Genomic DNA, 14,585 nt, shown 5'->3' on the forward strand with positions numbered 1-14,585 from the left:
TTCCACCCCAGGACAGGCTCATGTTTCCTGCCCAGCCTCCTCGAGGAGGCCTCCCTTGAAAGGTCTTCTCTCCACTCCTACCCTCACCCCATTTTCTCTTTTCAGATCTCATCACTACCTTATACAATTTTTTATGTGTTTCTTTGTTTATTTTCCACCTCCTCCACTAGAATGTAGGTTTCATGAGGCCGGGGTTCATCTTCTTCACAGGGCTGTCCACAGGGCCCAGCCCATGGAGAGTTTACTGAATGAATGAATGACTATTAAATTGGGTTGAATGGCAAGCAGTCACTGACTAGTGTAGTAAGGGCTGGAGAGGGTCCCTGAGCATCCTGTATTTTCTGTAAAGAATACATATCCTGGTTTGCCTAGGACATTCCTGATGACATCTATTGTACATCATTTAATGCTTGTTAATAATATTTAGATAACTTTTATTCTTGAGGTATTCTAGTTTGAACAATAAATCATGTGGTCACCCCAGTATCTACTGCAGCCTTGCTAAAATATACATCAGATTTACCTGTGTGTGCTCTCCCCTTGGAAGGCAGCTGAGGATTAAAATGAACGATAGCATGTGCTTGCCTTTCTGCTCAGCATGAATGATTATCCCTGATGAGACAGTGAATGAGCGGCCATGTGTTTCTAACTGTCTATACGTGGATCTCTATCTGGCAAGGCAAGGTCTCAAGAATATGGATCTATGGGGCAAGTCATTTGCAATGTAAAGGAAACACTGCTCTTAAAACAACCCAAAGAGGCCACACAGTCCTTGGCTCTTCTTTCCACAAAAGGCCAGAGCTGCCCATGGGGAAGGCAGTAGCTACTAGTAGATCCAGGGCATGGGCAGGTGTCATTTGAATCCCAGCTGCACTAGTTGCTCGTCTGTGAGTTTAGTTAAGCACATTAGTTAACACTGATGAGTCCTCATTTCTTTCTTTTTTAAAAATATATTTTTAGTTGTTGATAGATCTTTATTTATATATATATATATATATATATATATATATATATATATATATATATATATATATATCTTAGAACCGAACCCAGCGCCTCACACATGCCAGGCAAGTGCTCTACCACTGAGCTATAACTCCTGCCCTGAGTCCTCGTTTCTATATCTGTGAAACAAACGCAGTAACCAGCTACAGGGCTGTTGTGAAGGTGGAGTGAAATAGCAGGGAGCTTAGCTGTTTTTCAAACAGAAAAGTCCCTGTGTTTTTGTTAATCAGGTGAAATGTAAGTTTGAAGTCAAAATTAATTTCATTCATAGAAAAATAAAATCATCATTTTTTCAGTTGTTGGCTCTGGAAATTTTTCTCCATTCTGCAGAGGTTCAAAAGACTGGTCTGACAGTAGAGTTCAGGGTGGAGGGAGAAGGGAGATAGTGGGATCAAGCCCCCAGGAAAAATGGAAAGCCATGAACAGGAGGCCTCTGTCTGCTGCACATGGGGACCAAATGTTCCCTGGCATGGAGAAGAGAACTGAAAACGTGAAAAGGGATAATCAACAGGGGAAAGCATCCCGCCTAGGTCCCAGTGTTCAGAAGATGACTGGGCCCATCAACCAGTGTTGGCTTGCCTCTCTGCAGCCATCCTTTGGAGTAAGGGGTCAAGCTATATTAATAGGAGGCAGTGTCCAAGCGTGAGTTTGTCTGGGGATGCTGTGCAAATCACCATGAAAGCCAGGCCATGGGCTGCCATTCCAGCTGCAGCAGCTAAGGCCAGTGTCACCCAGTGGCCTTATTTTTGCCATGGTTGGGAGTCCAGGCAAACATTACTTGGAGAGGCTCAAAGCCTTCTTGGATTTGTGAAATTCCGCATGACGTCCTCCAGGCCAAGCAAGAAGCAGGTGCTATTACTTCTCTCTGGCAGATTAGCCATCAGGCTCACTATGGTGTATAACTCATTACTCAAGAGACTTGGAAAAACAGGACCAGAATGACCCTAAAGATCTCTTCCTTGAAGTTTTGAAATGGCCACCAGGAATCAAGCCCCAGGAACGTTTATTCTCTTGATGAGAACAGAGAGCTGTAGTTTTAATTTGCTTTCCACAGAAGCTCCTAGGTGATCTTTCTTTTTTTATACTTTGAATCAGTTGACTTTCGCATGTGCCTAAAGGAATGAGTCTAATATGGAACAGGCAGAGAGAGATGAGGGTGAAGGGAAGGAGAAGGGGGTCTTTTTTTCAGAGACCTCTGAAATTCACAGTGCCTAAAGGCACTTTAGTTTCAATTAAAATGTACCAGACAACACGCTGATGCCTAACATAATTCTTTTCTGCTTTGTTATCCTAATAAAATGCAAGAAAGTTAAAAGAAAATGAACTGGTGCTTACCCTACCTCGAATCCTATACAGCAGCTTGAACATCACTGCCAAATTCCAAAGAAGAATCCTAACATTGGGATGCTGCCACCCATCCTGAGCCTTCTTGCCAGGTCTTACTTGGCTCTGATAAGAGCCACCACAACCCTCCCTTCATCTCCCCATCTTATTTTCCCTGCCGATAGCTTGGTGACCTTGTACCTTCATACAACCAACCGAAAAATGCAATACCAGATCCTGTGGAAGACTAGAGATTACAAAAAGGAGCAGGCTCCGTTCCAAGCTGTTCCATTTGCTTCTACCTTGTCTTTTCAAAACAACACTTGTTTTATTTATTTATTTTCTCACCCAGCTCCTATAAAAAGAAATATTGCTAGCCACTCACAGATGCCGACGTCCCAATTCACGGAGATTGGATTACTGAAGGCTTTGCAGAACAATTGTTAGACAAAAAGGTGGTTGGTGAACTCCAAGGAAATTAAATGCCATTATCTTGAAAAAAATACAAACTCACAATCAGGCTTCAAAGGAACATAAATACACCACCAGGCTGTGAAAACCAGGGTTCCCTTTCAAGAATGGAAAGGAGGCCGGTGGCATTAACTCACAGAACCCTTAGAGAACAGGAAGTTTGCTGTCTGGCACGGTGGGAACGAAGGCATGAGACATCTCAGCTAGAGTGGGGGCGAGTGATGGGGAAAGGGGGAGTCTGGGGACCCTTCCCTCTCTCTTTCTTCTTAGGGGCCCTGCGTGGCTATCCGGCTTCTCTGGTTTCTCTGGAGAGCGCCAAGGCTGGAAACCTGAATGTGGGAGTTTGATAGTGTCTCAGAAAGATGCTGCAGAGGAAGCCTGTCCTTAATCAAATCAGATTGATTGCTGAGAGTCGGAGAAACTCCAGAAACATTGCCAGAAAGCTTGATCGGAAACAGGCAAATGGCGGCCCAGAGATTCTGCGACAAAGGAGGGCAGCGATTATAAAGATGACAGCCCACCTTTGTCTGTAAACTGAGCCAAGAGGAAGTCAACAAATCATCGACTGAAACATTTGATGTAACGTTCTACAGGATAGAAAGGGGCTTTATAGGCTGAACTTGAAGCTCCTACATAAAACCCTCACCCTTGTCACTCTGGAGGTTCCCAGGAATGAATGCAGTCCCCAGGATACCAGCTTGAGTTCTGTGATCACACCCATGCGTCCAGAGTGGATGCTGAGTGCCAGGGAGACTCAGTGTGGCATGAGGACCGAGGGCCTCTCTGGCTTCAGTGTGGACTTGGGCACTTCTGTGTGACAACCATGGGCAAGCTTGGGCAACCTCCCTGACTTCTTTACACCTTGGTTTCCTCATTAAGAAAATGAGGGTAAAAGCAGTGCTCATGTCCCAGGGCAGTGGTAAGGACTGCATTAAAACAGCATGGGAACCTTGCTCATGGTAAACACAAAGGTGAGCTTCACATTTATAAGGAACATAAGCATTAGAATCAGATTTGTCTAGAATTCACATCTTAACTAGGAAAACTTAGGTAACTTAAGTTCTCTGAGTTTCCTTTAGAGTGTTTTTAATAACTGAATGAGATAACAAGTGTTTTTAAAAATAAGATACTTGAGCTTGTATTCTGACAAATTGTAAAGTGACTCTCTGGTAACTTGTGTTTTGATAAGTTGCAAAATTTATCAAATACCTCTCCCGTTCCTCTTCTATTTTGTGGTCCTTTTCCCTACTTTTTTCCCATCACTCTCTCCAGAATCTGGTAAGTCTAGGCAATAGACGTCACTGAGAATGCAAGAAGCAAGTGCAAGCCTACTGTTTGACACTCCTCAGTAGCACCAACGTGATGGGTCACATTGCATTTTCTGGGAAGGTCATATAGGTCACTTTACACAGGGGCATGTGAAGGTGCAGTAAAGTTTGTACAGATGGGACCATTTGACATATCTGCAAGCAAGTAGGTGAATGCGGCTCTGAGAAAATGTTTGAAAGCCATATGGACCCAGGAACCCATGTCTAATGCTCTTGTTATAGGGGCATTACACAGAGCTTCAGCACCCAGGATGGCGCCCAGCTCATGGAATATCCTTGATAAAGATGTGTTGGCTGATGTCAAAGAGCAAATGTACTGTCCCTTGTCTAGATCAGGACATGAGTCTGTCCACCCCCTGCACATCTGGATTCTCTGAACACCTGGATTCTCTGCACGTGCCTGCACGGCTCCTGTGGCCTCTTGCTCTTTGCCTCTGGGATATGACCCCCTACCTCCCACCACATTTTTGTTCAAAAGGAGCTTCCCCTCTCAGTCAGATGACCACAGTGCTACCTGGAGTTCTGTGGGGGTTTTAAGGGCTAAGACAGAGTGTACCTGAGTTCAAAGGGTGGTTATTAACTAGTCAGAAAAAAATGACAGCAAGTCAGTTGGTGGCAATTTGAATTTCTCTGAATTGTATTCTCTCTCTTCTGCCATTCCATCTCTAGTTCTAGAGACAGTGACAGTGATGCATTTGTATTTGCAAACTATTGTTTGTATTTGTAGGCAATTTGCGAGTGACACCAAAGTTAGTATTTAACCAACCTAGAGTTTGCAAGGCGAGTTTGATTCTTTTTCAGCCTGATTGTGGAGCATAGGAGACTCAAGCGTCAGGAGAAAATCCCAGTTTTCAAGCCATCTGTCTGGATGGCTTGTGTGTGGTTCCATCTGAAGAAAGGAAAGGATGAGTGGACTCCATGGCTTCCCGCTCCCTCTTACAGGTGCCCAGGCATCTGTGAGTGCAGAAAGGGCCTCGCAGGCTGGGGGAGCCCACATGGCCCCCTCTGATGAATGGCTGCGTGCTGTGGCAGGTGCTTGACTTCTGGGAGGGTGGCTGATGACAGTGTTAAATGGAGCTGCCGCACTCTCCCAACGTTCCCTTCCCGCTCCCCGCTCCATCTGTTTCTCAGCTCTCGCTCTGCCAGCACTCTATTCTTGCTTCCACTTTCCAATAACTTCCTAAAGGCACGAATGGAATAGAAGCCTTACTCCTAGGAGGAGGCCAGTCAGAATTTGGCACATTGGAGCCAACACCCATGATTAATATGCAGGCCCTGAAAGGCAGGAAACTGGGAAAGAAAGACGAGGGGACGTTGCAGTGATTCATGGTTCCTACCTGCATCCTGTTGAAACCTCAGCTCCTGCAAGAAGTTTGCTCTGGTCGGATCAGAGTTATCCCAGAACAGATCACAGGTCTGTTTATGACCCTCCCCCACTTCCACCCAATACAGAAGGTCCATGTCACAGACCACATCAATGTTCAGTTCCCTTTTAGCCCGTGGCATAGTACAGTATGAGCCATCTGCCTCTGTGGCCAGGAGAAGCCCTCAGTGAGAACTGTCGCATTTTACTATTATCTCAAACAAAACTTAATTAGGCAATGAATACATATCCCTGTGTGGATGGAGGTTCTTGGTATTACAGGCCTCTTCATCTGGAATCTAACCTTTTTTTTTTTTTCTGTTCATTCTTTCAACAACCACCGATTGAGCACTTCATAAGTCCCGCGATTGGGGACTGCAGATTGAACATGGCATTGTTCTTCCCTCAAAGAACTCACAGTCTAATGAAAAACCCAAGGATATAAACTGAAAACTAATTTTTACACATGATCAGAATGAGGTACAATGTATTATTAGTGAAACACAAAAGCAGTGTAACTAAGTTAGATGAGAAATGTACTGGGAGGAGTGGCCCTGGTGTAAGTCTTCAAGGAAAGGCTGAGGTTGGCCAGGTGTGTGTCTGGGGAATGGGGTGGATGCCAGGCAGCCATGCTAACAGGAGCGGAGGAACAGTGATAATGGCTATGGCAAATGGTTGTAGTACAGTATTAGATGATTCTCGCATCAGATTCTACATTTCAGGAAGATCACTGAGGCAACTATGTGGAGGGTAAAGTTGAAGAGGAGACAGGTCTGAGCCTCTTGCAATCACCTGAATAAGAAAGAGGTGGTGGGCATCTGAAGGAGGGAAGTGGTAGGAGGGGTGGGGAGAAGGTAAGAAGTTGAAACTTATACAGGAGGGGAAAACAGCAAGGCTTGGTAATAACTGGTGCACGGAGGAGAGGCCAGAGACCAAATGCTGGAAGAGGAGAGAATGTTCCCATAGCAAGGAAAAGAGGTCAGTTGGTAAGACTGGAAGAGAGCAGCAGCAATGGCTTCATGAAAAGCCCAGAAGGGAAAGTGGTTGACAGTGTCAAGTTCTAAGAGAGGTTGCATGAGATCAGGTCTGGCAAATTTCCAAGAAGTTAGAAACTAAGTGGTGAGGGTGGTTTTAATGGTGCAAGGCAGAATTGCATGGGGTGAGCATCGAATGAGAAGAACAAAAGTAAATTCAGTACAGAATCATCTGCTCTTTCAGATACTGCAGACAGAGCCTAGAGCCTAAAAGCTTTTCTGGTGTCCAAAATTATATCTGAGGACTGAACAAAATGATTGGCTTCCAAATGCAAGAAAAAAAACCCTGCAAAATTAAATTAAGACATGTTTAATTAAATATCTCCAAAACAGAACATTGTTTCAACTTCATTAATTTTTAAATTTAATATTCATAAAAACTGCGTCACATTTAGAAATAATTTTTTGATTTAGATTTTCTCATTTTGCAAATATTCTCTTGTATGCATAGTGATTGCTGAGAAATCACAGCCAATTGTGAATTAACTGTTACTTGCCCCTCAGTAATATTGGAAGCAAAAATTTTGAATGTATTTTATGCAAGATGTGAGGACATTTCCTTCTACTGCTTTTTATATGAGATGGGATCTTCAAATAGGTTTTAGAGCTTTTAGAATGTCTCAAAATAATGCTACTATAGAGATCTCTTTTAAAAAGCTTGGCCAGGGCCGAAAGGAAAGGGAAGGGTCTTTGAATAGATAGAAATGGAAGGGTCAGGAGGATATTTTTTTCTTTAAGGAGGGAGAAACATAAATGATAAAGAGCTAGTAGGGAGGAGAAGCTTGAAGAGGACCCAGGTAGTGACTAATAAGAGGCTGGGGACATAGCTAGAGCATAGGTGGAAGAACGAGAACCAGAGAAGAAATACCCACTTCCAGAAACAAGAGGAAGGGGAAGCCGTTTGAGGGGGCTCTAGTCCTTTCTCCTTTCTCGGGCAGAACTAACCCCCAATGATGGAGGCAGTCCTAGAATATCCTAACGGTCACCTGGTGACCATTTTTAGTATCACTGTTGTCACTTCCTCCTCACTGGCCATCTCCTTCCAGCCTCCCTCCTCAGGGGCTGGCTGGAGAAACTAGTTTATCCAGGATGCACAGAACAGATCCCAATACCCCAATTCTCACAATCCCCAAACTGTGGGCCTAAGGAGCACCTGACTACAAACCCCAGCCAGACCCTTTTAAGTATGCATTCCATCTTCAGTTTTCCTTTTTGTCTCCCATTCACGTGGATCCTGATGCATCCACAATCAACAGTCTTGCCTAAGTGGCCCTACATGAGGGAGGCAGATGTTTAAATGACCCAAAGCATCTTCCTGCTGGATGGATCCCCTGTTTTTGCCTATTCAAATTAGAAGTTACTTCATTCACACAGTTACACAAGAGTTGACTGGTCTGTTTGATGCATTCATCATGTAAGCTCTTGGAACTATTGGAAGCAGATTCTCAGTGTAGGCAGGGACTGCTACCATGCTGAGTTATTTCAAAATAGCAACCGACACCCACTTGAGGCTTTGTGGGAGGTAACCCAAGACATCTTGAAATGGCCAGGTAGGGCTATTTTCCCAGCTGATTTCTGTTCCTTAACAGTGGCTCATCCTATAGGGTTTTGTGGAGCTGGCTCACCCTGACAATGACATAGCTCTGTGTGTGTGATGACTGAACAAGCATTAGAATGTGCAAGCATTTCCAAAGAGCACAACATGTAAGCTACCATCTTGGCATTTTTGTGGATAAAAGTTCCCTTTTGATTTATGATTATAGCCCCTGTTGAATGAAGGTTTCATTGTTTTAGGATAGACCCCCTTAAATTTAGGTTTCTCTGTTGCCAAAGAAAGCAGTTAGTTACATAGCTAAACTTGATGTTTGACACTGTGGAAATGAAATGGTCATTTATGTGTTGAATATATTCTACATGTCAGGCATCAGGCTAGGCAATGAGGATACAGCTAGGCTTTAAGGAACCTAAAAACTTGTACAGTACTTCCAAACAGACCAATTTGCAATTAATTATAGGCCTTCCTGGCTAGAAAAGAGTCACCTGTGAAACTTGTATTAAGGTACAGATTCCTGGGGTCCATCTCCAGAGATACCGATTCAGTAGATCTGGGGTAAGGACTAGGAATATCTATGTTTAACAAGCTAATACAGGCAGTCTTGATGGCAACCAGGTTTGGAATGACTTAGTCCTATGGAATAAAAATTTTTACTTTCCAAAGAAGTATTTTAGTAACATGTTGAGCATCTCTTATCTGAAATGTTTAGGACTAGAAGTGTTTCAGATTTTGAAGCATTTGCATTGAGCATCCCTAATCTGAAAATCTGAAATTTGAAATAATCCAAGATCAGAAACTCTGTAAACATCACATTGGTGCCCAAAATGTTTCAGATTTCAGATTTTTGGATTAGGGATGATTAATCAGTAACATGCTGACACTGGTAAACAAGTTTTTCCTATCCATGATTTAGTCAGAACAGTTGTTTTATATCACACAGACACAGTGTTAAGAGGATTGATTAAAATTTACATGAAACTTCTAGAATTTATGTGTAGTTTGGTGTCATGTTGCTATAAGCTAAATTAAATTCAGCATGTGCCCTCCTTTTAGGATGATCTTCACCACCCAGCCCAGACCATCTTCTGTAGCTTTTCCAGTCTCCTTCATTTGAAGCTGGATCTCCCTCCCCCATTTTACTGCACCTACACTACATTAGTGTTAAAACAAACAGTTAGCTCTCTTCCAGCAATGTGTGTCGAAGATGTCTACAAGACTCAAATTCCCATTGTTCATATAATTTAGCATTGTTGGTAGGGTGATTATCTTTCTACTCTTTTACATTCATTTTTTCTTCTTGTCATTTTCTTATAGGCCTGGGAATGGAGAATATTGGTGGAATCTTCGTGGTTCTTATTTGTGGCTTAATCGTGGCCATTTTTATGGCTATGTTGGAGTTTTTATGGACTCTCAGACACTCAGAAGCAACCGAGGTAAACTTCCAAAGTTGTATGACCTACAGTGCTGGCAATGCGGTCAAGTTCCCAGGCTCATGCACATATTTCAGACAGTAGCTGTGAAATCCCCTAGGAGGGTGCAGGCTACCATGCAATGAAAATAATTCCAGGCCCCCTGTGGGAAATCTGAGTTCTGCTTTATCACTTACTAATTGTACAGCCTCAGGAAAGGTACTAAGTAACCTCTCTGGGCTTCACATTCTTCTTTGAAACAGCTGAGGACATAAATATGTGAAAAATGTTCATGAACAACGAAAGAGTTTCACGGTCAAAAACCCTTATAGAACTATAGTTTAAGATGTAATGTGTGTGTGTGTGTGTGTGTGTGTGTGTGTGTGTGTGTGTGAGAGAGAGAGAGAGAGAGAGAGAGAGAGCGCTAATTAATGGAAAATATGACCTCAGTCCTTCCATTTTAAATATGGTTTGCCTTACAGGTAAAAAAACCCTTAGAGATATAACAACTTACAGGAACCAAGAATTATATCTTCCTTCTTGGGGATTTTGAATAAATGAAATTTTCCAGAGTGGTTTAGAGGCTGGGTTAATATAAACTTCACACTGAAGGAAAAGTCTGAGAAGATTTGATCTATTCTTCTTCCCTTCCATCCCAGAGAAGGTGCAAAAATTCTTGCATGTTAATTGCATTAAGAGATTTTATTTAAGTTTTTTAAGTTCACTAGCCTCTACCTCAAGGTTCCAACTCTGGATCATTCCAAAATCCCCTTCCCTAGTTGGTGCTGGAAAAATATCTCATGACTGCATGGCCAGCACCCTGGAAGTCCACAGAGTCCCACCACAAGTGGGCCCTGGACACAATACTGCCTGCTAGTCCTTTTACTTTTCTGAGCTCAGCCTCTTTCCCATCCTCACATAGACCTTCCATGACATCACCCATTCCTCTTGGTCTCTGTTCCTGCATGCACAGAGATTAGTTTTACTCCCCACCTCTCTGAGAAATTAAGACTATCCCCAAGTTAAAATCCTTACCTAAAAATGCACCCACAACTCTGTTAATCCTGTGGCTACAGCAGATGGCTCAGTGTTCATGTCTCTACCTTTATCCTACCATTTCTACTCTCAGATTAACCTCTGTCTTCCCTATAATTTTTTTCTGTCTTCTCTCTCTAAAAATCCATAACTATGCTCTAGTTAACCCATATTTTTAAAATAAGAGTAACATTACTCTTGCTCTTAGTTTATCCCTCTCTTCTTCCAAACCAACCGGGTCTGATGATAATCTGTTTCTATTTCCTTACCTCCCATTTGGTCCTCAATATAGGTCAGCCTGGCTTTTCTCCATCGTTGTGTTGAAAGGCTATTGATAAAAGGTCTGACCTCTTTTAGCAAAGGATGACACCAAAGAAAAGCCATGGTGCCTTACTGGACTGCATGCAGTGTGCCCCTTGATAATGTGGACAGCTCCTCCCAGAATCTCTCTTTGCATGGCCCCCAGCTTTTTGGTTCTCCTTATCTTCCTCTCTTCAGCTCTACCCTCTCCCTTTTCTCACTCTTTAAGTGGAGGAGGCACTAACTAATTCCATAAGACCTAATTCAGGTGATTCCTTCTCCTCCCGCCTCCCTTTGTCTAGTAGAGCTGATCATTCCTGCTCCTGCCCAGCACTATTGTAACTTACATGCAACGTTGCAATGACTAGACACTCAACTGCCTCAAGTAAGGATTATGTCTTTCATTTCTACTGCAGAGCACAGTGCTTGACCACTAGTAGACAGTTAGTAAATACATATGGTTATATTCTTGTCACACATGATGGATTAGGTAGGTGGTGTTTTCTGTTGTTAATAGTTATTAGAAGCACAGAGAGGTTAAGTGATTTGCTAAGAGTCTTTATTATTTACTAACAATGGTGGGTCTAGAATTTAGGTCTGAAGTCCTAATGTATGCCATATTCCACTAGGTGACACTGTCTATAGTTGTTTCATTTGGTTTTTCTCCCAAGAGCTCACCCATGGTCTAGACATAATTGAAAAATTCAACGAGAATGAGAGTTCTCTTGATGGCTAGCTAAGATGAGAGCCGGGGCTATGTTGACTATTTGGCTGTGGTAGAACAACATTCCATTGACAGAACTGGGAGAGAAAGCGTGGAAGAACAGAGGCTGTTTCTCCCATCATGGTCCAGAAAAGTCTCCTTAGAGAGAACTCAATAGAGCATGCATGGGCTTTGGAGTTAGATAGGTTGAAGCTCAAATTCTCAGCTATTTATTAGCAGTTTTTGTCAGATATGTAACTTTTCAGAATCTCCATTTGCACATCTGTGAGATGGATAAACTAATAACACTAGTAGAGGCACACGATATTTCATCCACAATTCTCAAACCCAGAAAGCTTGGAAAGTTCTAAGTTCTTTATAAGTTTGATGTAAATGTATTCAGTGACAAAACTTGACTAATGTTTGTGGTCTTTATCACACTCAGTGTGAGCATACATACATTTTGCTCCAGAAATATCAATGTGCTTGAAAACAGAATCTACTTGAGACCCACTGGATGTGATACATAATATACTGTTTGTACCTTATATTATCTTCCTAAAATTCAAATATCCTGAATTATGCAACACAGCTGGAGTCAAGCATTTCGTATCAGGAGACTGTGGACCTGTAGTAGTAGCACTTGCTCTCATTTTAGCTATTATCAGAATGCATCTTCTCCAGCCAAAACCAGTTGGTTAAAGGAAATGAGAATCTTTGGCCTGAAGACAGAAAGTTATGGAGGCCTGGCAGTTTTTTTAAATATTTGAGAGACTGAGGTATAGAGGGGTCTTTACTGGGATTCAAAGTCCAAATCAAGCTAGGATCAGTGGATGAAAATGTCAGGAGTAGAAATTAACTCAGTAGAAGGAAGCAGCATTTAATACAAATGTGCAAAAATCTTTCCCAAGATGGTGAGATCATTGTCTTTGAATGTGTTCAAAGATAAGTCAAGCAGCTGACAAAACTATTGAACACTGAGGCATAAAGGGCTTTTAGACATTCAATGGGACTGGGAGAGAGGCGATGGATTGCAAGACCTTCGTGTAATTTTCAGACCTAAAATTATAGATTCGGTGAGCCCTCTCCCTTCATCCCATCGTGCGCGGGTTTATCCTGAGGGGCTGGCTGTGTCTTCGCTGTCTCTTCCAGGTGTCCGTCTGCCAGGAGATGGTGACCGAGCTGCGAAGCATCATCCTGTGTCAGGACAGTATCCACCCCCGCCGGCGGCGAGCTGGGGTCCCACAGCCCCGGCCCCCCATCCCGGAGGAGCGCCGGCCCAGGGGCACCGCGACGCTCAGCAATGGCAAGCTGTGCGGGGCTGGGGAGCCCGACCAGCTGGCACAGAGACTAGCCCAGGAGGCCGCCCTAGTGGCCCGCGGCTGCACACACATCCGCGTCTGCCCCGAGTGCCGCCGCTTCCAAGGCCTGCGGGCGCGGCCGTCGCCTGCGCGCAGCGAGGAGAGCCTGGAGTGGGAGAAGACCACCAACAGCAGCGAGCCCGAGTAGCCCCAGCGGCCGCAGGACAAGGAGCCAGGAGAGGAGGCGGGAGGGCTGGGCAGGAGCTGCTGTCCGCCACGAGCCTGGACTTGTACATCGTCAATACTTCTCTCCGGATTGGGGATCCAGTCACTTTACAAAAACGGTCAAAGAGCCTGTCGCCCCAGCCAGACACAGACAGCGCCTGGTCGGGAGCGGTCCACCCAGAGACATTACACCCAAGTGGCAAAGGAATGCGCTCCCTGGTGGGCACAAGGACCCACCTTCCCCCAGTGGGTCTTTCTCTCCTGCCCAAACAACATAGAGTCTGGGGTGGGGGACCTTGCCTGGACCAGTCTAACGAATTGATGAAATCATCAGTTGAATTTCCCCCTAAGAAGGGGCCATTGTACCCTGGATCTAATTCTTACAGAAAACAAAAACAGAAACAAAAATTAAACTCAACAGGGAAGATTTTTTTTCTTCTGAATTTGTATATTTTTGTTAATGCTCCTTTCCTCCCTCCTTTTCTTTTGTCGTCTTTTCAATTCTGTTCATTTGCTTTGTGTTGTTTGGAGGGGGAGGCTGGTTAGGAAATGGAAGTCTAATCATCCCTATTCCCTTTTCCTGGATTTTAGGATATGAAGTTGCCAGTGCATCAGATTTCCTTCCGGTGCTGAACTCCCAGTCCTTGTGGGGGTTGGGGCCCTAAAGGAGTGTGGGAGAAGGATCTGAAGAAGAACCAGGGGGTCAAGTCTCCACTGAAAGTCCATTAAAGCAGTTTTTTAAATGCCAAAAAGCAATTAACCCATAGTTCACTCGGAGAGACCTTAAAATGCCTGGGATTTCAAGGGTTAATCTGTTTTTTCTTTCTCTTTATTTTCCTGACTTTTGCTATTATTGTGTTGGGTTTGGTCTTTTGGGAATGTGGTGTCTAAAGACAGATAGGGGAGGAAAACAGAGTGCGTAGTGTCCTGGGGCCTTGTGAAAGGAGCAGAGAGAGTAGATGTAATTTTCCCATACCATGGCCTTGGCTTCTATTGTAGTGCGCTACTTACAGAGGAGGAAGGACAGACTGCCCTGTTGGTATGGTGCATACTTTATCATAACTGCATCTCTTTTTAACCAAACTCAGTAGCTGCCTATGATGCCCCATCCCCAAGGCTATGAAGGATTTGGTGATTTCTTGTTACTAGATTTGAAACCTGAGTGCAAGTGTGTGTATGTGTGTGTGTGTGTGTGTGTTGTGTGTGTGCGCACGTGCGCGTGCGTGTGCACGCCCACACTTATTAAATGGAAAGACCTTAAGCAATCAAGAATTTACTGGGTTCCTGAGAAAGGTATGGAGTTTCTTAGGCAATCACAGACTGGGAACCTCAAATTCTTGAATCCTAACCTCAGCTTGGGCAGTAGCCTCCCTTGTGTGACTTTAAGCAAAGTACTTAACTTCTCTTGCATCCACAGAATAAGATTATTGATGCCTTCCTGGTTACGAGGTGACTGCTAGTCAGTGCTCCACTTGGGAGAAGTTTGCGGGGTCCAGAGCACACCTGTGATGGGAGGAGTGAGGCCTCCCAGCA

At 43.8% G+C, this 14,585-nt stretch overlaps 1 protein-coding gene across 1 annotated transcript in view; it reads left to right on the forward strand.

Annotated features, from left to right (window-relative positions):
* The window catches only part of Grik4 (glutamate ionotropic receptor kainate type subunit 4), a 284,402-nt gene extending 271,367 nt beyond the window's left edge, over window positions 1-13,035 (forward strand). Inside the window, exons 19-20 of the mRNA XM_027930584.3 lie at window positions 9,394-9,512; window positions 12,679-13,035. Coding sequence (XP_027786385.2) covers window positions 9,394-9,512; window positions 12,679-13,035 — 476 coding nt within the window. The remainder of the gene's footprint in view (window positions 1-9,393; window positions 9,513-12,678) is intronic.
* The last annotated feature ends 1,550 nt before the right edge of the window (window positions 13,036-14,585 follow it).

This window comes from Marmota flaviventris, chromosome 9, assembly GCF_047511675.1.
Source record: "Marmota flaviventris isolate mMarFla1 chromosome 9, mMarFla1.hap1, whole genome shotgun sequence".
NCBI lineage: Eukaryota > Metazoa > Chordata > Mammalia > Rodentia > Sciuridae > Marmota > Marmota flaviventris.